The following is a 23,685-nucleotide window of genomic DNA, read 5'->3' as shown; positions in this document are numbered from 1 at the left end:
AGCCTTGTGGATGGGAGGAAGCAGAAGATGTGGTATATTTTGACTTTAGTAAGGCTTTTGATACTGTCTCGCATGACCCTCTCATAAATAAACTAGGGAAATACAAGCCTAGATGGAGCTACTATAAGGTGGGGGCATAACCGACTGGAAAACCGTTCCCAGAGAGTAGTTATCAGTGGTTCACAGTCAAAATTGAGGTCCTGCAGGGATCAGTTCTGGCTCCAGTTCTCTTCAATATCTTTATCAATGATTTAGATAATGGCGTAGAGAGTACACTTATAAAGTCTGCGAACGATACCAAGCTGGGAGGGGTTGCAAGTGCTTTGGAGGATAAGATCAAAATTCAAAATGATCTGAACAAACTGGAGAAATGATCTGAAGTAAATAGGATGAAATTCAATAAGGATAAATGCAAAGTACTCCATTTAGGAAGGAACAACCAGTGGTACACATACAAAATGGGAAATGACTACTTAGGAAGGAGTACTGGGGGTTACAGTGAGTCACAACCTAAATATGAGTCAACAGCATAACACTGTTGCAAAAAAAGCAAACATAATTCTTGGATTTATTAGCAGGAGTGTTGTAAGCAAAACACTAGAAGTAATTCTTTCGCTCTACTCTGTGCTAATTAGGCCTCAGCTGGAGTATTGTGTCCTGTTCTGGGGATAAGACAAGAAGCAATGGGGTTAAACTGCAGCAAGAGAGTTTTAGGTTGGACATTGGGAAAAACTTCCTGTCAGGGTGGTTAAGCACTGGAACAAATAGCCTAGGGAGGCTGTGGAATCTCCATCATTGGAGATTTTTAAGAGCAGGTTGGACAAACACCTGTCAGAGATGGTCTAGATAATACTTAGTCCTGCCTTGAGTGCAGGGGACTGGACTAGATGACCTCTTGAGGTCCCTTCCAGTCCTACACTTCTATGATTCTATGTACCTTGAGGCTGATGTCAGCTCCCCGCTGCTCAATTAGCCAGAAAGCCACTGCTCCCCTGCCTACACAGGCAAGTTCACCATCAAAAAGAGGGTTAAAGGCCACCTCATGAACTGGTTCTAAGAAATGGGTGGACGACATTAGGTCATAAGTATGGGTGTTCCACAGGGCGAGGGTCCGGTCACTGTAGTCCCCTATATATGACATGAAAGACAGTAAGAACTTTAGGATATCACTTTAATTTCCTATACATGTTGTACATTTCCATATTAAATTAATCAGAATTCCCCCCAGTTTAACGTAGACACAACTTAAACTTCAACTCCCTTTGCTTAAACATGTACTACCAGCTTCCCTTATGTCAAGTCCTATACCAACCTAGTGATCTTATACAGAAGAGACACCAAAAATGACCCTATCACATCGTGTGTGCATTCTGTAGACATCCAGTGACCCAGGTGACTGTGTAACAGCAACTTGACATCCTAACTCTATGCCCCAAGTGATCTCATTACACCTAAATACCCTGTGGATACCATACCCTCAGTGACCTCTTTATACCAGCTGGCTGTCCTGGAGACATCCTACACAAGCTCATAGCTTACAGGTTCAGATGACTAACCTAGTGTAACAAGGAGCCTATCGTCACGAGAGTATGCCATGGCCTGTACTTGGGTCTCGTGATGGAAAATAACTTTTTGGCAAGTCCCATCCTGTACGTTCCAGATCCGGATCTGACAGCGTGAGTCTCCATTCCCCTGGCCAGAGGCAGAGGCGAGAACCTGGCAAAACAGTAATATATCACCATTGGGAACTCAATAAAAAATGATATGGGTGTTCTAGGAGAGTCAACAAGCCCTATGCATTAAACCAGAAGTGAACTCATACAGATGGCAAGAGGAAAGCTCTACAGATTCATAAAGATGGAGGCACCTGATGAAAAAACACACAAGAGAAGAGTGAAAGCTTCATGGCCACATACACACAGCATTAAGTGCCAGAGCTAGTTGCAGATGTGGCATGAGGATTAGCACATGCATGCTTTAACTCCAAAAACCAGAGTCTCTATGCAGTGGGCTAGAGAAGCAGCTCAGGCAGAAGAGGAAACAGATACACATAGGAGCTCATTCAGCAAAGTCCATCCAGTCAAGGGCAAATAGTACATATAGCCAAACCAAAGCTTCTCCAGGAGGACAGGAGACATTCATACCTGGGCATCATGGCTGACTGCTAAAGTAGAGATCTCTTCAGGGTGGCCAATCCAATGCTGCTGCGATCCTGAGTGCAGGTCTTCAACCACAATCACGCACCCACAGGTATAGGCAAAAAAACCTAGGTGCAGTGTGAAGACGAGAGATATGACATCAGGAGAGGTCTGCACGGAGGCCTTGTGTACAGGCCCATACACTGTTGCATCTAACCTACACAGCATAATTACAGAAGTGAAACTAACTCTTCTGTCTAGAGTGCTTTAGAGTTAACTGCCTTTTCATTACAGGCCATAGGGTGTCCTTCCAATCAGGGAATGGGCAGAGGTAGAAATCTCTGTTCCTCCCACTTTGATAAAGAAAAGCTCTTCTGCATCTTCAGCACTGACGCAAAGAGGTGAGACGGCCTATAAAACAACAAGCTCTCTTCCCTGCCATCATGTGAGATGAACAACTAAAAGCTGGAAATTACTTTGCTAATAGGATTCTCCAACATGCCTGTATCGCTGATGTATCGCTCCAACATAAAAAGGGTCCCCTGTGGTACAAAATAAACTCACTGCAGCAGAGTGAAGCTCTCATGTGGATGGCAACAAGACTATTTAACTCAGTAGTTCTCAAACTTTTGTACTGGTGACCCCTTTCACATAGCAAGCCTCTGAGTGCGACCCTCTTATATATTAAAAACACTTTTTAGTATATGTAACATTATAAATGCCGGAGGCAAAGCGGGGTTTGTGGTGGAGGCTGACAGCTCGCGATCCCCCAGGTAATAACCTTGAGACCCCCTGAGGGGTCCCAACCCCCAGTTTGAGAACCCCTGATTTAACTCGTCTAACTGTGCAACGTTTGCACATTTAATGTACCATTACAGAAGTGCTGGGATACACACACACACACTTCCCTGAAGACTAAGCCCTAGAGTACCTGTGTCTGGGTTCCAGACCATATTCCCCCTTCCATTCCCATTGTAGCCAATGACTGCCTTTAATTTCAGGCCCTCGTTACCAGCTGGGGGATACAAGACACTCTGCAAGGAAAACAGACACTGGTTCAAGACCACGTTTGTCAGGATGCTCCATGTCAGTTCAATTCTAAATAGTTGCACAGGAACTACCACACACACACAAAGTTGAACAGTCAAACACATGCCCACCCATTTCTGTAGTTACACATACAAAAAGTGAAACCCAAACTAGATATATATACTCTTCCAGATACATATATACACCAGCATCCTGTAACAGGTTGGCAGTGTTTCCCCGAACACCCCACCTGGGGAGTAGGTGGTAGTGCTGTTGGGAAAGGGTTAAATGGATGCTGCTGACTCACTGACAGGGATGCTTATTTACCCCACTTGGAGATAAGGGAGGTGGAAGTAGCTCTCTGCAGGACAGGGGATCTAGAGTGTGAGTGAGCAGTCCCGAGGGAGGAAGTCTAGGAGCTGCGAAACCAGGGAAGAAGGATTGAGCTGAAATTTATGTTCTCATTGATTTGTTTGCCAATAAAGCTGAATCCCAGGAAGGGGTAAGTTTGGACTTTCTACACGGTGTGAATTGTGTTGGTACAGCAGACTGGGAAAGGCATCTGCTCTCAAACACGTGCCTACAGACTCTCTGAAGCACTCTAAGTACTTCTCTTGCACTCTCAGTATCTTTTGAACAAAGAATATACAGATGTGCACAGAAAAATAAGTGACCCAAAACCACTTATGGAAAGATCATAGTCAACTCATCTGTGGTCATAACAGAAAGTGAGACTAATGCTAAGGGTTTCTAAAACTTGGGAGTGCATTTCACAAAATCCTTTGCACTGCCGGAGGTATAAAAAGGAAGCTACATTAGGAAAGAACCAAACCAAAACCACCTTTCCTGCTCTTTATCTGGCCAGACTCTTAGCACTGCAGCAATTCTTACCTTGGGGAGCACAGATGCTTTGAAGCGAGGAGTAAAGTGCCTGTAGGAATCTGGGCGGATATAGTGCTGGGGTTCAGGACCCTTGGTCTCCTTTCTAGGTTCTAGCACAAAACATAAAATAAGCCTAACTTTGCTCATGGTAATGGTGCATCTTGAGCAACTAGGCCAGTTAATGTTCTGGTTTATTAGCCTTCTGGATGTTGAAGACGTGTGTACACATGGACACACACACAGGCTGGATTCTCCACTGTCCTGCACCTTGTGTAGTCATTTATACCAGTACAAAGGGGGTGTAAAATGACCCAATCAGAATATAACATTCACACCCACTCTGCCCAGGTGCAAATGGCTGCACCAGGTGCAAATGGCTGCACCAGGTGCAGGGTCATATACGTATTTTCCTACACAATCTCCTCTCTGGTTGGAAAATGCCAGCATACCAGGTGTAAAAACAGACTATAATTCAATAACCTATTTCTGTCATTTTGTCAGGGTGACAGATACTCCACAAACTCAAAGTACTATCACACTGTGCACTATGGGTCTCAGTACCTGAGGAGACAAGCCAAGCAAACAGAAAGCCATGACTTAATAGTGAGACAAGCCTTACTTTTAAAAAGGAAGCTCTCTCACAGATCTTGCCTGAGGCTTTGTGCACTGGCAGCTTCATGCCTCTGGCAGCTAGCCATGAGGTGCTGCAGTGTTGAGGTTGTATTTCTATTAATAGACACATTGAAAGCCTTAACAGAAAGCACAACTTCAAAGCAGAGACAGGTTACATGGTGGAAAGGACTCCTGTGTGCTTAGAAGCAGCAGCAGCAGAGATGGAGATGGACCAGGGAGGGAGACAGAGAAACAACAAATGGTCACAGAGACCAAAACAAATTTCCCTTACTCTATTCTTTTCGGCAAATGATATCCAAAAGAAGGAAAATATCACCTGGGAATTCTAGAAATGCATACTGCATTTGATCTTGTGGCTTAAATCACATCCCTCCCAGAAACCCATGGCAGGCCATTAGTATTTCTACAGACACCATACAGAATGCAACATACACTTTCCACTTGTGTCTATATTTTCATGGATTTTCCCTCATTTATTTTATTACTAGAAGCACACTGCCTTGCAGGTGAATGCTCTTTTTGTTCCCCAAAGGAGCGAAGCTCTTCAAAGGCCCAGAATACCCCTTGATTTACCATTTCCTGAGTGACTGGGAGACCTCGAACACTCCTGACTCACTTTGGGCCTCACAACAAGAGTTTCCTCATTCTCGACTGGTTCCTCCATGACAAGGGTCGAGTGGTCTTTGTTTCCATCTGAAGCCTCTCTGCTGCTACCTTTCAGACCTGCTTCCTCCCCTTCATCTGATTCAGAGAAAATATCTGCAGAGGAACATTGGTAGAAATGAGGGGAGAGTTATTCTGTGCTTCTCAGGGTTTATTTTATGAGTGGCTGACCCTTCAATTACAGAGAGGTTATAAAACAAAGTAGGATTTTCCTGTTGCCTGTGGGGAGAATCTGGGCATTCACCAAAGGTCAGAGATCAGAGATATTCACAGAACTCCTGGAAATGCTTGGCCAGCAGTTCAGTAGATGGAACCAGGGGGCAAGGGAAAAAGTGGCACCAAAAATTACCAGACAGTACTAGGCTGGGAAGGAAAGGTGCAGAGCTGCTCATCTCAACCTACAGGAAGAAATGGAGGTGGAGGGAAGAGGTGCCAGGGCAACTGTTGAATTATAGAGGGAGTTTTCCCCAACGAAACTTTAATTCCCCTTCTCTACAGGTGATTCCTCTTCTCACCATCACGTCCTGCTTGGTGGATAGAACTGATGTCCAGACATGGTGGTGAGGCCAGAGATGGAAGAGGAGCTGACTGGCGGGGTATCTCATTGGCACTGGATGTAAAATCCTTTAGCTTCTCAGAGCTAGTTTCTGTGAACAGAAAAGGGGACTGGGTAATTCCCTCTGATGTCCTCTGAAGACAGGCTGAGGCAATGGCAATACAGTACCAATATGCTCAGCTCTCCAGCTTCCTCATACCCAGATGAAGTCATTTACAGATGCCTTATCCTTTTGTCCTCAGGAGAAGAGAAAAGGGAGACAGCGGAGAGAGAGAAACGCAGGAGAAATTAAGGTAACAGAGCAGAGGAGAAAGAAGAGTAAGAGATAGAAGAGATGAGGAAGAAGTTTATCAGCTAGCCCATGGCTGACACACTTTGCCCTTGCCCTCCTCAGCAGTGGTCTCTGTGACAAGGGGAAACACTAATCAGTTGGAGATTTCAAACTGAAGATTAATCCCTAGCACTAACAGGAAATTAGCTCTTAGCGCCCTGGCATCCTTGGCCAAAGAGTAAAAACCCATTTATAACCAATTCAAGGCTCTCCTGTGTCCTGAAAACAGATTTGGAAAAATGTGTCTGAATGTGCAACAAAATGAAAGAGGCAAACTCACCAGCTCTCGGAGGCACAAGGGACTCAACATAGGGATGAATGCTGGAAAGGTAATGAGACAAGAATTACAACAATGGGGGTGAGAACAGGAGAGAGAGGGGAACCATGGAAAGCGTTCCCAAGCCAATGAGATTTGATGAAGGATTGTAGTGCCCTTACTCAGCCTTGGGTGACTCTGCTCTGGACACAGCTAGGAAGTCCCAAAGGAAGATGGCATCTCCAATGCTGATGACATGCTGTTGGTCAGGGGTGAAGGCCACCTGTCGCACTGGCTCCGAGTGGCCAATATATACCTGGGAGAAAGTAAGAGCGGAGGGGCATGTCTTGTACTTCCAATGCTCAACTGCTACACCTTTGCATGTTCTCAGGACCATTCATGGTTCCCCTCAGCACAGAAAAGGTGGTAAAGGGCCTTCCCAGAAAAGGCTCTTTAGTATTTTTCTATATAGTTATCGTACCATATTGGATATACAGTATGGCGGAATTCTGTCCAAAACTACCTAACAGAGGTTCTCTTATGTACCTCCTGAGGGTGCATACACCAGGCCTGCACTGCTGAGTTCTGGGGTCATTCTTTAATGAGGTTGCAATGGTCTGGAGGAATGAATATGGGATTGGAAACTGGAAGAACCTGAGTCCTCATCCTGACTCTGCCAAACTCCTGTGTGACCTTGAACAAGCCACTTCACTGCTCTCTGTTGTTCCATCTGTAAAAGGCGTAACGCCTACCTATCTATGTCCTGGATAGTGGTGTGATTAGGATTACTTAATGATGGTAAAGTGCTATAGAAATACTAAGTATTATTATTAAGTGAAATGAGTTTGGTGTTCTCCATCCATGCCCCATTGGACAAAACTATCACAGTTATGACGGGGAACCATGGATCAGTACTGGACAAATCAACGTTGAGGGCCATTGGCAAACCCACGTGGAGGAGGTTAGCTGCACTATTGCTTTCTGCTCAGAACAGCTAAGTGGCATTCATAGTGGAAAAATGTAAGGTGCCACTGATTTTTCCCTTGTGTCCAGTACCTGAAAGTTGATGTCGAACCTCATCTGATAGTCCCACACTTTGACAACCCTGTCACCGGCCGTCAGCAGGTACCTGGCATCCTCACTCAGTGCCAATGAAGAACAGGACAGCTTGTGCACACGAGACACCTGTGAATAAGACAAGACATCATCATTGCTAGCTGAAACGGCTGTTTCCAGCTTGATCAGAGAGAGAAACATAAGGACAGATTGTATAAGGTGTCCAATTGGAAATGGGAGGAAAAGGGGTTTATGCAAGGGAATACTTTTGCCCTCTTCTGATAAAAAAAGTTTCAAACAGTAGGACAGAGGGGGCAAAGATGCCCAGCTGTTCCAGACATGGAAGGTCTGTGATTGCTTCCAATTCTACATCACTCCGTAACTATGCATAGACTGCAAAGTTTGTTAGACACACCGAATCTGGATAAACGTGGTACTCTTCAGCCGGGTGACAGGAGTGTGAGGGAGCAAAGCAGGAGAGAACAGATTTAACCTCATCTGGGGAATAACCATATTAGCTACGTACATCAGGTGACTCAGTTTTTCTTAGAAGCCTGTGACTGCCAGGACTTCATCACGGAGTCCCATGTCCACATGTGTTCACTGTCAAGAGGTGTGGAAGCTGAGGGATATCTTACAGAGAAGATCTGGATGACCTTGTAAACTGGAGTAATAGTAATAGGATGAAATTTAATAGTGAAAAGTGCAAGGTCATGCATTTAGGGATTAATAACAAGAATTTCTCTTATAAACTGGGGACGCATTACTTGGAAATAACAGAGGAGGAGAAGTACCTCAGAGTATTGGTTGATCACAGGATGACTATGAGCTGCCAATGTGATATGGCTTTGAAAAAAGCTAATGTGGTCTTGGGATGCATCAGGTGAGGTATTTTCAGTTGAGATAAGGAGGTGTTAGTACCGTTATACAAGGCACTGGTGAGACCTCATCTGGAATACTGTGTGCAGTTCTGGTCTCCCATGTTTAAGAAAGATGAATTCAAACTGGAACAGGTAAAGAGAAGGGCTACTAGGATGATCCGAGGAATGGAAAACCTGCCTTATGAAAGGAGACTCAAGGAGCTTGGCTTGTTTAGCCTAACTAAAAGAAGGCTGAGAGGAGATATGATTGCTATCTATAAATATATCAGAGGGATAAATACCATGGAGGGAGAAGAATTATTTAAGCTCAGTACCAATATGGACACAAGAACGAATGGATATAAACTCGCCATCAGGAAGTTTAGACTTTATATTAGACAAGGTTTCTAATCATCAGAGGAGTGAAGTTCTGGAACAGCCTTCCAAGGGAAGCAGTGGGGGCAAAAGACATATCTGGCTTTAAGACAAAGCTTGATAAGTTTATGGAGGAGATAATATGATGGGATAGCCTAATTTTGGCAATTAATTGATCTTTGACTATTAGCGGTAGATGTGGCCTGTGATGGGATGTTAGATAGGGTGGGATCCGAGTTACTGCAGAGAATGCTTTCCTTGGTATCTGGCTGGTGAGTCTTGCCCACATGCTCAGGGTTTAGCTGAATGCCATATTTGGGGTCGGGAAGTAATTTTCCCCCAGGGCAGATTGGCAGAGGCCCTGGGGGTTTTTCGCCTACCTCTGAAGCGTGGGGCACAGGTCACTTGCTGGAGGATTCTCTGCACCTTGAAGTCTTTAAACCACAATTTGAGGACTTCAATAGCTCAGACATAAGTTAGGGGTTTGTTACAGGAGTTAGTGGGTGATATTCCGTGGCCTGCGTTGTGCAGGAGGTCAGACTAGATGATCATAATGGTCCCTTCTGACCTTAAAGTCTATGATTCTATGATATCCCAGAGACCACAGAGCATTTGCTTCACAAATTCCTTACCTCTCGGACCAAGCGGCCAGTTTTGGCATCAAGAACAAGGACTTTGTTGGAGGAAGTGGACACCAAGAGGTGACCAACAGGCATGGGAGCGAAGCAGATTCTCAGAGCAGAGTCCAAGTTGGTGCTGTCCAAGTCCAGGATGCTGACGTCTATCCTCAGTAGCTGTGAAACAAGATGCTATTGAACACTAGCTTCCTGAAGTGAACAGTTCCACATGAAATCATCCAGATGGCAAGGAATCCTAAGGAACTTCTACACAATCTGAGGATATTTTTAGACCATTTTCCCCACTGCTTTATTGTCTGAGGCTGCTAGAGGAGGAGGAAAATGTACCTCACTCTCTTTCCCCTTTAATCTTCTCAAGCTACCTGATTAAGTGGTGGCTCTGGGCAGGCATTGTAAGAGTGCATTACTCAAGAAGACATTTCCTCAAAAAGGTACAGATGTTGTAAGATTCCCTATTGCTTTTCAGCAACTTCACCTCTCGCTTCATAAGGGCTGCATGTGATTGTGGAAGGAAGACAGTCTGATTTGGTGTTTCCATCCCACAGCAGCATCAAAAAGGAGGAAATCAAAACCACATCCCAGGACCATCAAGTATTTTCCACATGGCGAAGGACACGTAAAGGGGCTATGTCAGATCCTATTTGGTAGAGTCTATGGAGTTCTCTAACCATCTGGGAAGAAATCTCTTTTCCTTTTCCTGCAAAGCATTCTGCAGTGTGTGACGCTAGGAATGCCCTCCCTCCTACTCTATTCTCCCTTTAGATCAAGGCAACTTCCTTCTGGTTACCTCATCTAGAGAATGGGCGTCCATAACGGTCACAGTGTACTTAGAGGGGCCCACAAAGGCGAGGAAACGTCCATCCCCGCTAACGGCCAAAGTGTTGGGACCATGCTCAGCATCTTGGGACACCACATTGGCTGGATATGACAAAACACAGGGTAAATGAGATAAATGGGAAGGAGAGAAAGCTTAAAGGGAGAATGACTGATTATATACTGCAGCTGAGATAAAATTCATGCTATTAAGGTTTTAGGGGGTGCTCCTCTCTCTGAATCAGCACTGAACCAGTGCCCCAGCATGGTGCTAAGGATCAATCTGTGCTGTGGAAGGTGCCAGACTTGAACAGATATTATATACACATTAAAGACAGATCTGAATCAGAACATTCACACCAAGATCTGGAACAGCCCCAAATTTGGGGAGGCCTGGAAATGGGGTTCCAATTTGAGCAAATGGATTATATTTGAGGCACACAGTACCACAGTGCAATATCAGTGGAGGAAGTTGGATTTTATTGTAGTTTTTTTTTTTTAGCATAGGCAGGGGATTGTGACAAGCAGTTACTGCACATGGATCTCAGCGAGGGTTTAAACAGCTTAAATCCATAAAGATAAGTGGCTGCAAAAAACTGCAGTACAGTGAAGTAATTTTTAGCTAGTAGATGAACTCAAAGAACATCTTTTATCATAAAAATCAAGGTGACTGCTCTATATTTAGCCTATTGCTGAAAAAGGCCAGTCTAGATTTAAGACCATGTGTTATTTCTGGGAGTGGGCAGGAAAAAAAGGGAGGCAATATGGCTAAGGCATTGGCTTCAGATCAGAGTCAAGAAGCTGTGGGTGCTATCCCCAGTTCTCACACTGGCATGTTGTGTGACCCTGGACAAGTCCCATCCTCTCTCTGTGCCTCCGCTTTCACTCCCAGCTTTTGTCTGTCTTGCCTATTTAGATTGGAGGCTCTTTGGGGCAGGTGCCATCTCTCACTGTTTGTATGGTGCCTAAGAGAATGGGGCCCCCTACCTCATTTGAGGCCTCTATGTGCTACTGTAATTCTATCATCACTCTTTTTTTTAAAAAATAAGTGTGCATTAAATCTGAAAGAGGATATACATGCAATCTGAGCCTATCTGCAATGTTAAAATACATCAATCCAGTTACAAACCTTTGGAAACCAGAGTTACAATGGAAGTGTTAACAGACCCTCAGTGAGAGCAGTGTTAACAGGCATGAGAGAAATACAGCTAACTTGTCCCAAAAGGTTTCAGAGTAGCAGCCGTGTTAGTCTGTATTCACAAAAAGAAAAGGAGTACTTGTGGCACCTTAGAGACTAACCAATTTATCTGAGCATAAGCTTTCGTGAGCTACAGCTCACTTCATCGGATGTTTATCACTTCAAAAGGTTTTCTAACACCCATTTTTTCATGGTCTGTGTGTATAAAAACATCCTCACTGTGTTTTCCACTTTGTGCATCCCATGAAGTGAGCTGTAGCTCACGAAAGCTTATGCTCAGATAAATTGGTTAGTCTCTAAGGTGCCACAAATACTCCTTTTCTTTTTGTCTCAAAAGGATCATAGGATGCCCTCTGAAAATTACTTCACGGAATTTTGAGCCTGTTAGCCCTGGAGAAAATACCAGAAAGAGGGATGCAGAACCCTTACCCAGAACTCTGAGGACGTGACTCTTCTGGGCTGCACAGTTATAAAGAGCCAGAGTCCCATGGGAGCAGGAACTGAACATCAAATTGCCATCTGGGGAGAAGGTCAGACCAGTGACTGCACCACGGTGCTGCCTACATAACACAGAAAACACGGGAGACAGTGGGGCAAAAAAGCAGAGCGGACTGATGTGAAGCGCAGTGAGGGGTCCCTGAATCAGGAAGGAGATCAGAAACAGTGTCAGGGACAGTGAGAAGCCCACCCTATTTTTCCCCTACCGTAGTATAGGACGGTTGATTGTCTTTATTCCCAAGGGTGCTGGGGGAGACTAATCAACAAGTGCAGTGCTCTTGCTGCCAACAGCTTCCAGGATGGCATATCCACACACTGACATGCACTTTTGATCATCCTCCACTCCCCAACAAAAATGTTCTCAAGTGCGTCCTGTCTGGTTGACCCCCAACAAGCTTGATCTGCCTCCCCTATTCTTGGCCACCTCCCTCCACAATGGAGAGTCCCAGTCAAGCCTGACTCTTAAAACAAACCCAAAACGACACACCCCACAGCTATGACCCCACTAGGCTTTTCCTCTCTGAAAACCAGCTCATTGTAACTCACTTGATGAGGGGCTAAGTTCTAAGGAATGTCTCTTCCATTATGACCCAACACTAATGTTAGCTCCTGATATGTCTCTCACGAGGATGGACATCTTACTTACATCACTGCCATGACTCCCACCATTTAGATTTGTACATGTGAATATACAATATCCATTTGTCAAACGTACTTGTGTTCCATTAGTAGATCAGAGGCAGCCAGGCTGAAGGTTCTCACCACTCCACTGCTGAACCCACATGCAAAGATCTGTTGTGCAGGATGAAAGGCCACAGTACATGGCATCTCATCTGAGGCAGTGAAGTCATATAGCTGTGGGAAAGGGACACACAGAAGCACCACTTGGGGATATGCAAAACCTGGCAGCAGTATGTGGCAGAATGAGATAACCCCATATCCCAATTCCCTGTCACAAGCCTATCATTACAGTGAAGCTGTGTAACCCCTTGGGGCCTGATCCAAAGCTCAGTGAAATCAGTAGGAGTCTTTCTATGGACTTCAAAGGGCTTTTGGGCTGCGGAGCTATAAAACTGCATTGTAGACACTCAGGCTTGGGCTGAAGCCCAGGCACGGGGACCTTCCCCCCTTGCTGGGTCTCAGAGCCTGGGCTCCAGTCTGAGCCTGAATGTTTATACTGCAATTTTACAGTCCCACAGCCTGAGCCTAGGTCAGCTGACATGGGCCAGCCATGAGTGCTTTATTGCAGCGTACACATACCCACAGAGACCTCACCATTATGGCCCAACATTAACCTACAATATTTAGGAGATGGAAGAAAAGCAAGTGGTATTTTAAATATTTGACTTTTGGAGCTAAAGCCAAACTACACAGAAAAATCTTGAACTTCATGCAGTAGTTCTGGAGGGATCTGTTGTTGTTGGAGGTAGATTTAAGTGATTTTAAAGGGAGATATGTTGTTAGCACCAGCTACAGTCAGTTGGAATAAACAAAGATTGTGCAGACTTCCTTTTACAGCTCTGCCAGCAAAGCTGAGTTTTGACTTCTACTACCCCTATCTTGACCAAGAAAGTGAGCTTACGCTACCTGCTGCATGGACACAAGGTCCCAGATCCGGATGGTGTTATCCTGAGACACCGTAGCCATCTGCTTCCGGAGCCCATCCACAGAGAATGCCAGAACAGAATCAGTGTGAGAGCGCATGAGGGTATTGTAGCCCCGGGACTGTATATCCAGGTAACCCAGGTTCCCAGTGGAGGTGGTGCACAGAACTTTGAGACTATCTGGACTGATGCTGACAGAACTCACTGCACCTTCATGCTCTGGGGAAACAGATGTACCAGTTAATAAATTATCCCAGGATGCAAAAAAAGTGGTACATCTAGACTATAGCTAAGTGACCACCCTTTTATTTCTGCACTTTCATTTCTATGTCCTGTACTTTCCTGAGTGCTATGAGACTAACTGTTCTCAGGTTTTAGTCTAGCCACATAATCAAGCCAGTGTCATTTCTAAAAAGTCTTTATTTTTCAGTATCACTGCATTTCATTCCAGGATGGATGAAGAACTACTGTGCTTCTCCCATAGATTTTCATTGGACAGATATGCAATAAGCGTTAAGGACTAATGTTTAGCTTACTCAGAAGACTCCTGTCTTTCTCTAGAATTCCAGAAGAACAAGGAAAACTCTTGAAGAGATAAAACCCAAGATTCATTCTGTACAGACTTGTCTAACTTTTCACTGCAGGAGGTGGCAGTTACTCCACACCAAAGTCTAGCCCACTGAGAGAGCACCACAAGAGAAGCCTAAGAATGAATTTCTGTTGCTCTTCACAAGAGCTCAGGTTTGGGAATGGATCAGAAGAGCAGCGTAGTGGAACCCTAGGCTGCATTCCCTTTTTGCTCCAGGAAAGCTTTGGCCCCATAGGGCTAGGTTGATATGAATGCAGAACTGAGTGAGGAATGAGTGAGAGAGATCCAAGGTTTACTCACCAGCCTCCAAGAAGATTGCCGAGAAATCCAGAGGCCACAGCCGCACGTAGCCATCCTCTGAGGCTGTGGCACAGAAGGTAGAGGAGATGCTAATACTGTTTATAGCAATCCCAGGGCCTGAAAGGACAAATATTACCAATTGGCACAATGTAAGGAACCAAAAAATTACCAGACTGGATCAGACCAATGACCCATCTAGTCCAATGCTGAGCAATTTAGAGGAAGGTGCAAGAAACCCTGCAGTATCAGTTATGGGATAAGTTGTCCCCAGGGAAAATAAGAACATCCATACTGGGTCAGACCAAAGGTCCATCTTGCCCAGTATCCTGTCTTCCGACTGTGGCCAATGCCAGGTACCCCAGAGGGAATGAACAGAACAGGCAATCACCAAGTGATCCATCCCCTGCTGTCCACTCCCAGCCTCTAGCAAAGAGAGGCTAGGGACACCATCCCTGCGCATCATGACTAATAGCCATTGATGGACCTATCCTCCATGAATGTATCTACTTCTTTTTTGAACACCTCCTAACCTCCAATTGCTAGATGACGGATCATGCCCCAAATCAGAAGGGTTTTTATTACAACCAGAACTCTTGTTCATATTTAATATTAATATTATAACTATGGGTATCCTTAAAAGCGGCAAAGAGTCCTGTGGCACCTTATAGACTAATAAACGTATTGGAGCATAAGCTTTCGTAGGTGAATACCTACTTCGTCAGATGCATGTAGTGGAAAATTATGCTCCAATACGTCTGTTAGTCTATAAGGTGCCACAGGATTCTGCCGCTTTTACAGATCCAGACTAACACGGCTACCCTTCTGATATGGGTATTCTTGTTATCCATAGAAATGACCAATCACTTTTCAAAGACTGCCATGCTCTTGACCTTAACAATACATCGTGGCAATGAGAGTCACAGGCTAATGGTGTGAAAAAGTGTTTCCTTTATCTTTTCAAATTGGTTCATCTATGTAGAGAGAAACAAGAGAGAGTAAAGAGAAAGAGGAGAGAGGGAAAGGGGATGGGAATGTAGCAAAGGAGACTGTGTGCGTTAAGAAATGGCTAAGACATCTAATGCTTACGACTATATCAATGAAGTCTAGTCTAATCAAAAGCACTGGGAGCCAGAAACTCTGATCCTAATACAACTTGTGACCATGGTCAAGTCTTAAATTCTATGCCTCAGTTTCCCCATATATAAAATGAGAATGATATCTACCCTCCACAAAAAGGGGTTTGGAAGCTTAATTAATATACATTATATTAAAGCCTTATAAAGTGAAAATGGCAGGGATCATGGTAGTGGTGGGGTCTATTAGAGATCACCAAATCAGAAAAAGAAGGTGGATGAGGCATTTCTAGGACAGACAACAGCAATATCTAAATCACAAGACCCCTGGAATTAATGTGGGACTTTAACTACCCAGACATCTGTTGGAAAAGTAATACATCAAAACACAATTTCCAGTGAGTTCATGGAATGTACTGGGGACAACTTCTTGTTTCAGAAAGTGGAGGAAGTAACCAGGGTGACAGCCATTTTAGACTTGATTTCTGACCAAGAGGGAGGAACTGATTGCAAATCAGAAGGCAGAATGCAATTTGGATGAAAGTGACCATGAAATGATAGCTTTCATTATTCTAAATACAGGAAGGAGTGAGCAGCAGCAGGATAAGGATAATGGTGTGATGTTGCACTCCATATGTTTTATGGAAATATGTCTATGAGTGTAAATATAATGTAACTGGAATATGCTTTATGCAAAAGGTCTCTTGTAAGGTATCATTACAAAGCTTATAATCTACTGAGTGTGTTCAACCTGTTTGTATGAATGTATCATTCTTGTACCTGAAGCTAGGAATATGAAGTATTATTAGTCCTATTGTACTTATGCAAAGTGTGGGCCATTAATGGTGGCTTGGAATCTTGCTGGCTCCCACTGACTAGGACAATTGGTTGTGAATTGCTATGTTTACTTGCAGACCTTCCTGTGTAGGTGTGGGCCAGCCGTGGAAGAATGAAGGCTGGGGTCTCACAGGACATGTGACCATGTCACATGATACTGGAATCCATCTTAAACCTGGTGCTTTTCCATTTAGAAGGAGGGGTAGGGAGCAAGAGAGACAAAAGCTATAAAAAAGGGTCAAAGCTATAAAAGGGGGTGGAACAGAACAAAGGACGCTGCCAGTCATGAGAAATCCCCTGGTTACCACCTGAGCTGGAACTAACAAGGAAAGGATTGGGCCCAGACTAGGAAGGAGTCTAGTCTGTGAAAGAAGCTTATTGGAACATCTCAGAGTGAGATTTACCTGTATTCAGTTTCTTAATATATTAGGCTTAGACTTGCGTGTTTTGTTTTATTTTGCTTGGTAACTTACTTTGTTCTGTCTGCTATTACTTGAAACCACTTAAATCCTACTTTTTATACTTAATAAAATCACTTTTGTTTATTAATGAACCCAGAGTAAGTGAGTAATACCTGGGGAGCAAACAGCTGTGCATATCTCTCTTTCAGTGTTATAGAGGGCAGACAATTTACGAGTTTACCCTGTATAAGCTTTATATAGAGTAAAACGGATTTATTTGGGGTTTGGATCCCATTGGGAACTAGGTGTCTGGGTGCTGGAGATAGGTAACCTGTTGAATGGTTTTCAGTTAAAGCCTGCAGCTTTGGGGGTGTGGTTCAGACCTGGGTCTGTATTGCAGCAGGCTAACATGTCTGGCTCAACAAGGCAGAGTTCTGGAGTCCCAAGCTGGCAGGGAAAATGGGCTCAGGGGTAATTTCAACACATCAGATGACAGTCCCAACAGGGTCTCTGTGACCAAACCCATCACAAATGGACTTCAAAAAAGCAGACTTTAACAGACTCAGAGAAGTGGTAGGTAAGGTTCCATGGGAAGAAAATCTAAGGGATAAAGGAGTTCACAAGTGCTGGCAGTTTCTCAAGGAGACAGTATTAAAGGCACAACCGCAAAGTATCCCAAACTGAAGGAAAGATAGGAACAATAGTAGGAGACCTATCTGGCTGCATCAGGGGCTATTTAATAAACTAAAACTTAAAAAGGAATCCTACAAAAAGTGGAAACATGAGTACAAAAGAACAACACTAGCATGTAGGGACTAAACAGAAAGGCTAAGGCACAAATTGAGTTACACTTAGCAAGGGACATAAAAGGAAAAAAGAAGAGGTTCTATAAATATGTTAGGAGCAAGAGAAAGATGAAGGAAAGTGCAGGTCCTCTGCTTAGCGGGGAAGGAGAGCTAATAATTGACGACAAGAAGTAGGCTGAGATGTTTAATGCCTATTTTGCTTCAGTCTTCACTGCTGAATTGGAATTAATTTGCAAACTGGATACAATTAACTTAGGCTTGAATAGAGACTGGGAGTGGATGGGTCATTACACAAAGTAAAACTATTTCCCCATGTTTATTCCCCCCCTCCACTCCCCACTATTCCTCAGATGTTCTTGTCAACTGCTGGAAATGGCCCACTTTGATTATCACTACAAAAGGTTTTTCCCCCCTCCTCTCCTGCTGGTAATAGCTCAGCTTAAGAGATCACTCTCGTTACAGTGTGTATGGTAACACCCATTGTTTCATGTTCTCTATATATATAAATCTCCCCACAGTATTTTCCACTGAATGCATCCGATGAAGTGAGCTGTAGCTCACAAAAGCTTATGCTCAAATAAATTGGTTAGTCTCTAAGATGCCACAAGTACTCCTTTTCTTTTTGCGAATACAGACTAACAGGGCTGCTACTGTGAAACCTAAAAAGGTTAATGATTACCAGATACTCGACATGATTAAAATTAACTAGGGAAAGAACAGGTTAAGGAACATTTAGCTAAGTTAGGTGTACTCAAGTCAGCAGAGCCTGATAAAATACCTAGGCCAGGTATTAAAGGAATTAGTGGAAGCAATCTCAGAACCATTAGCAAGTCTCTTCAAACACTCCTGGAGGATGGATGAGGTCCCAGAGGACTGGAGAAGGAACAATGAGTACTTATCTTTAAAAAGGGGAACAAAATCAAAGAGCACCTGGGGAATTATATACCAGTCAATCTAACTTTGATACATGGAAAGATACTGGAACAAATTATAAAACAATCAATTTATAAGCACCTAGAGCATAACAGTGTTATGGAATAACAACATGGATTTGTCAAGAACAAATCATGCTAAATCAACCTAATTTCCTTCTTTGACAGGGTTACTAGCCTAGTAAATAGAGGGGAAACAATAGATGTGATATATCTTTATTTTCTTAAGGCTTTTGACACAGTTCTACATGACATTCTCGTAAGCAAACTAGGCAAATGTGGTCTAGATGAAATTATCAAGGTGGGTGCACAGCTGGTTGAAAGACTGTACTCAGAGTAGGTATCAATTGTTCACTGTCAAACTGGGAGGGCACATCTAGTGAGATCCTCAAGGGGCCAGTCCTGGGTCGGGTATTGTTCAATATTTTCATTAACAGCTTGGATAACGGAGTGGAGAGTATGCTTATAACATATGCGGATGACAACAAGCTGGGAGGCATATGGAGGGTCAGGATTAGAATTCAAAATGACCTTGACAAATTAGAGAATTGGTCTGAAATCAACAAGATGAAAGTCCATAAAGACAAGTGGGAAGGGAAAATCAAATGCATTAATACAAACTGGGGAATAACTGGCTAGGTGGTAGTACTGCTGTAAAGGATCTGGAGACTATAGTGAATCACAAACTGAATTTGAGTCAACAATGTGATGCAGTTACAAAAGAGTCAAATATCATTCTGAGATATATTAACAGGATATTAGCCTTTTTTGCAAATGCGTCACAGGAGTGTCGTATGTAAGACATGGTAGGTAACTGTCCCACTCTACTTGGGACTGATGAGGCCTTACCTCAAGTACTTTATCCAATTCTGGATGCCACACTTTAGGAAAGATGTGGATAAAGTGAAGAGAGCCCAGAGGACAGCAACAAAAATGATAAAAGGTTTAGAAAACCTCACCAGTGAGGAAAGGTTAAAAAAACTGGGCATATTTAGTTTTGAGAAAAGAAGACTGAGGGGGGACCTGGTAACAGTCTTTAAATAAGTTCAGGGCTGTTATAAAGAGAATGGTGATCAACTGTCCTCTATGTGCACTGAAGGTAGGACAAAAAGAAATGGGTTTAATCTGCAGCAAGGGAGGTTAGATATTAGGAAGAACTTTCTAACTATAAGGGTAGTTAAGTTGTGGACAAAGCTTCTAAGGGAGGTTGTGGAATTACCATTTTTGGAGGATTTTAAGACCAGGCTAGACAAACACCTGTAAGGGATGGCCTAGGTTTACTTGGCCCTGCCTCAGTGCAAGGGGCTGGACTTGATGACCTCTTGAATTCCCTTCTGGCCCTACATGTCTATAATTCTATAAAATAAAGCGATATGTGCTGTCTTACAATACGAGTAGCAGTAGCACTTGAAAACAAATTCTAACTAATGTCATATCAGCAATACAAGACTTGCTGAAAGTCATAATACTTTGACTTCTGTAGCATTAAAAAATTCTAAATACTGTTGAGATCTTTCAAAGAACAGGCCAGTTGTTTCATTTTGTATGTTTAGCTTTTTACATGCTACTGGGCACAGGATTCCTTTTGGCTGATTAAAACATTGCTTTATGTTACTAAAAAGGGTGTTTATTCTAAACATTCATCAATCAAAACACTAAAATTCTTCTTAAAATGGTACTTAGCCATTTTTTTTGGTAGGAAGTTTTTTTTTGGTAGGATTATTTTTGGTAGGAAGTTTGTCACCACTTATCTGATCGAAACCAGTCATCTGTGTTAGGCAGAGCATTGCTTTATTTTCAAAGAATTTGCTTTATTTATTTCAACTTCAATCCCTCTAATAGATTTTACCTTAATTATTTAATGAGGCCACTCCATTCTTATTGTCTTCACAAGCAAAACTTTTCCCTCCCAGCTGAATTTATTTACACTCATTGTTTTTAATTCAGCCCCTAGGGACAAAGTTTCAAAGGCCTCCATCTGCCCTCCAAATCTGTACACCTATACTTCTGCATATATACTTTCTGGAGCATGATGTTTTACATGAGCAAAACCTCAGATGTGAATGTGAATGAAAAATCATATAGATACTCAACTGCTCGGTTTGCATACATAAGTACAGCTTGTGTATCTACATGAGATTTTGCATATGCAAAAATCTTTAGGACTCAAAAAATATATGTGCAAAAACTAACGCTCACACATTTAAAGACTGCTTCTGAAAATGTGACCCTATTGTCCAGTAAAAAGAGCATTTCCCAATATATTATAATCTTTAAATAGTTATACACAGTGTCATAAATATAAAGGGAAGGGTAAACCCCTTTGAAATCCCTCCTGGCCAGGGGAAAGCTCCTCTCACCTGTAAAGGGTTAAGAAGCTAAAGGTAACCTCGCTGGCACCTGACCAAAATGACCAATGAGGAGACAAGATACTTTCAAAAGCTGGGAGGAGGGAGAGAAACAAAGGGTCTGTGTCTGTCTGTTGGTCGTCTTTGCCAGGGACAGAACAGGAATGGAGTCTTAGAACTTTTAGTAAGTAATCTAGCTAGGTATGTGTTAGATTATGATTTCTTTAAATGGCTGAGAAAAGAATTGTGCTGAATAGAATAACTATTTCTGTCTGTGTATCTTTTTTGTAACTTAAGGTTTTGCCTAGAGGGGTTCTCTATGTTTTTGAATCTAATTACCCTGTAAGATATCTACCATCCTGATTTTACAGGGGGGATTTCTTTATTTCTATTTACTTCTATTTTTTATTAAAAGTCTTCTTGTAAAACACTGAATGCTTTTTCATTGTTCTCAGATCCAAGGGTTTGGGTCTGTGGTCACCTATGCAAATTGGTGAGGCTTTTTATCCAACATTTCCCAGGAAAGGGGGGGTGCAAGTGTTGGGAGGATTGTTCATTGTTCTTAAGATCCAAGGGTCTGGGTCTGTAGTCACCTAGGCAAATTGGTGAGGCTTTTTACCAAACCTTGTCCAGGAAGTGGGGTGCAAGGTTTTGGGAAGTATTTTGGGGGGAAGGATGCATCCAAACAGCTCTTCCCCAGTAACCAGTATTAGTTTGGTGGTGGTAGCGGCCAGTCCAAGGATAACGGGGGTAATATTTTGTACCTTGGGGAAGTTTTGACCTAAGCTGGTAAAGATAAGCTTAGGAGGTTTTTCATGCAGGTCCCCACATCTGTACCCTAGAGTTCAGAGTGGGGGAGGAACCGTGACACACAGTTACAATCCTTTCTCCCAAATTCAGATTCATAGATTAAGGCCAGGGGGGACTATCAGATCACTTAGTCTGACCTGCTGTATAACACAGCCAGAGAATTACATCCCGTTACTCCAGCACTGAGCCCAATAGTTGGGATTATGTAAATTAATGGGTAATGGGTAATAGAATCATAGGGTTAGAAGCGACTGCAAGGGTCATCTAATCTAACCCCAAAATAGGGTACATTTGGGTTACGTATAGTCTCGCTTTCTCCCCCTTCAATGCATAGGAGATTTCACTGGAGAAGAAACTGGCTGAAGCCCCACCTGTGCTCCCCAAAACCTTACTTCTAGTGTGATGTCAGATTATCTCAGCCTACAGAGGATCCCCTGCAATTCTGCCTATTTTGCACCTAGTCTTATGAAACTTGGGTCCTCGGTTTGCTTCTGTCTGGTGTTCCCTCACAGGGCTCTTCCTTCAAACTTAGCAAAATTTCAGCAAAAACTTTTCTAGTGAAAGTTCATAATGTAGCATGTCCTGCTTCCTCTTGGTCATCTATCCATCCCCCACCAAAGCCCATACCCGAGTTGAAGGTTTGCTTCTCCCGCCGGTGAGAGTGCTGAATCTGAGAAGGCAGGAGGCGCCGGGCATTTCTGATAGTGACATTCTTGTAGTCAATTTCCAAGATGTGGCCGCTCCTGCTGCAAACAAAGCTGAAAGGGAAAGGACACCACCATTAGACACTAATGACCACAATAGGAACTTCAGAGACATTATTTAGCAGAAGAACTGTATTCTGCATTTTGTTTCAATGTTAACTTTACACCACACTTTTGTAAACAACCTTGAAATAACTTTAAATATGCTGTTCGTCTAAAAACTTTAGCAATTCTAGTTTGTAATGGAATGATAGCTTGACTGGATGACAGGATTCAAACATTTGATTTTCAGCAGGAGCTAACTTGGGAATCTATAACTGGTAGATGGAGTTAGACCTCTCCATCCTTCTTTTCCTTTCCCCTTTGAAAGAGCAATTTAGAGAAAAATCTCAAGAGTTAATTCAGCCAATATAAAAGATAAGGGAAAAAGCAAAACTAGTGAGCTTTGAGTCTGTAAGTGCCTAGTCAGTCTCAAAAATGATCTTCAGTTATCCTGTATGTCTATATAAACTATAGACTTCAGACTCCGAAGTCTGGAAACAACTGAAAATTTTAATCAGGATGTTGCTACTTCTTACTAAGAGATCATATTTTTTCCTTTGTGAAGGAATAAAAAAAAGTAAACTCTATCAGCCTGTTATGGAGGAATCATTAGAAAGATTTTTTTCCCCCATCTTTTCTAATTTAGGAGGAAAAAATAGAAGTAAAGAGGCAGAGACCTGCTTCCCAAAGTGTAGCAAACCTTAAAAGAAAATATACAAATGCTGGATTATTATTATTTCTATTATTGTACGACACAGACCCCTCCATCAAGAATCAGTAAGGAGGACTGCTGACTCTCAGGTATCCATCCCAAAACCAGCTGGAGACTAAAGATGGAAGTATTACTAACCTGTATCAGAAGGAGATTAGGATCAGTTCGCAGAAACAAGATCTCTGGCAACTTTTGCCCAATACTCTTTCACTAGCTCAGACTGAGAAATGGATGTAACCATAAGTCATGACCCTATGGGAAATAACGGGGTTCTAGGCAAGTTTGGCACAATTGCTATCCTGAACTGAATTGAAATAAATGGAGCCAGAGAAGCTTCACAGAAATGAGCCCTGGAAATCAAAGTCACATTTGCTTATGTTTAATGGAAGTGACTGTTAAACTTTTGGAGGAGAATAAATTGCAATATTTCAGGAAAATTATTATTGCTTCAGATAAATTGTTCTGGAAAGGCAAAGATTTTCCCCATATAGGAGATCTGGATGTAAAATGTACAAATAAGATGAATGCATGATTTTGGGGAAGGCTTTTTCACTTCTGAGTTTTGAACTTTTTGTTCACAATATTGGTAGATAGTTTAGTT

The 23,685-nt window shown here is 42.9% G+C and overlaps 1 protein-coding gene across 7 annotated transcripts in view; it reads right to left on the bottom strand.

Moving 5' to 3' along the window:
* WDR90 (WD repeat domain 90) overlaps positions 1 to 23,685 on the bottom strand; it is a 52,821-nt gene that overhangs the window by 13,703 nt on the left and 15,433 nt on the right. For 6 of the 7 annotated variants that reach the window (XR_012161170.1, XM_073362606.1, XM_073362604.1 and 3 more), the window contains 17 exons: positions 22,254 to 22,384; positions 14,420 to 14,536; positions 13,514 to 13,749; positions 12,642 to 12,781; positions 11,858 to 11,988; positions 10,205 to 10,335; positions 9,412 to 9,573; positions 7,545 to 7,673; positions 6,671 to 6,804; positions 6,513 to 6,553; positions 5,861 to 5,992; positions 5,256 to 5,441; positions 4,059 to 4,159; positions 3,070 to 3,172; positions 2,145 to 2,266; positions 1,557 to 1,716; positions 938 to 1,128 (listed from right to left, as the gene is read on the bottom strand). Coding sequence is in view for 6 of the 7 variants with exons in the window: in XM_073362606.1 (XP_073218707.1) it covers positions 938 to 1,128; positions 1,557 to 1,716; positions 2,145 to 2,266; positions 3,070 to 3,172; positions 4,059 to 4,159; positions 5,256 to 5,441; positions 5,861 to 5,992; positions 6,513 to 6,553; positions 6,671 to 6,804; positions 7,545 to 7,673; positions 9,412 to 9,573; positions 10,205 to 10,335; positions 11,858 to 11,988; positions 12,642 to 12,781; positions 13,514 to 13,749; positions 14,420 to 14,536; positions 22,254 to 22,384 (2,347 nt within the window). In the remaining variant the exon portion in view is untranslated. The remainder of the gene's footprint in view (positions 1 to 937; positions 1,129 to 1,556; positions 1,717 to 2,144; positions 2,267 to 3,069; positions 3,173 to 4,058; positions 4,160 to 5,255; positions 5,442 to 5,860; positions 5,993 to 6,512; positions 6,554 to 6,670; positions 6,805 to 7,544; positions 7,674 to 9,411; positions 9,574 to 10,204; positions 10,336 to 11,857; positions 11,989 to 12,641; positions 12,782 to 13,513; positions 13,750 to 14,419; positions 14,537 to 22,253; positions 22,385 to 23,685) is intronic. The other variant, XM_073362605.1, reaches the window with a different exon arrangement.

This window comes from Lepidochelys kempii, chromosome 10 (assembly GCF_965140265.1).
Source record: "Lepidochelys kempii isolate rLepKem1 chromosome 10, rLepKem1.hap2, whole genome shotgun sequence".
Classification (NCBI taxonomy): Eukaryota; Metazoa; Chordata; order Testudines; family Cheloniidae; genus Lepidochelys; species Lepidochelys kempii.
This window is presented reverse-complemented; position numbering and strand designations above follow the sequence as displayed.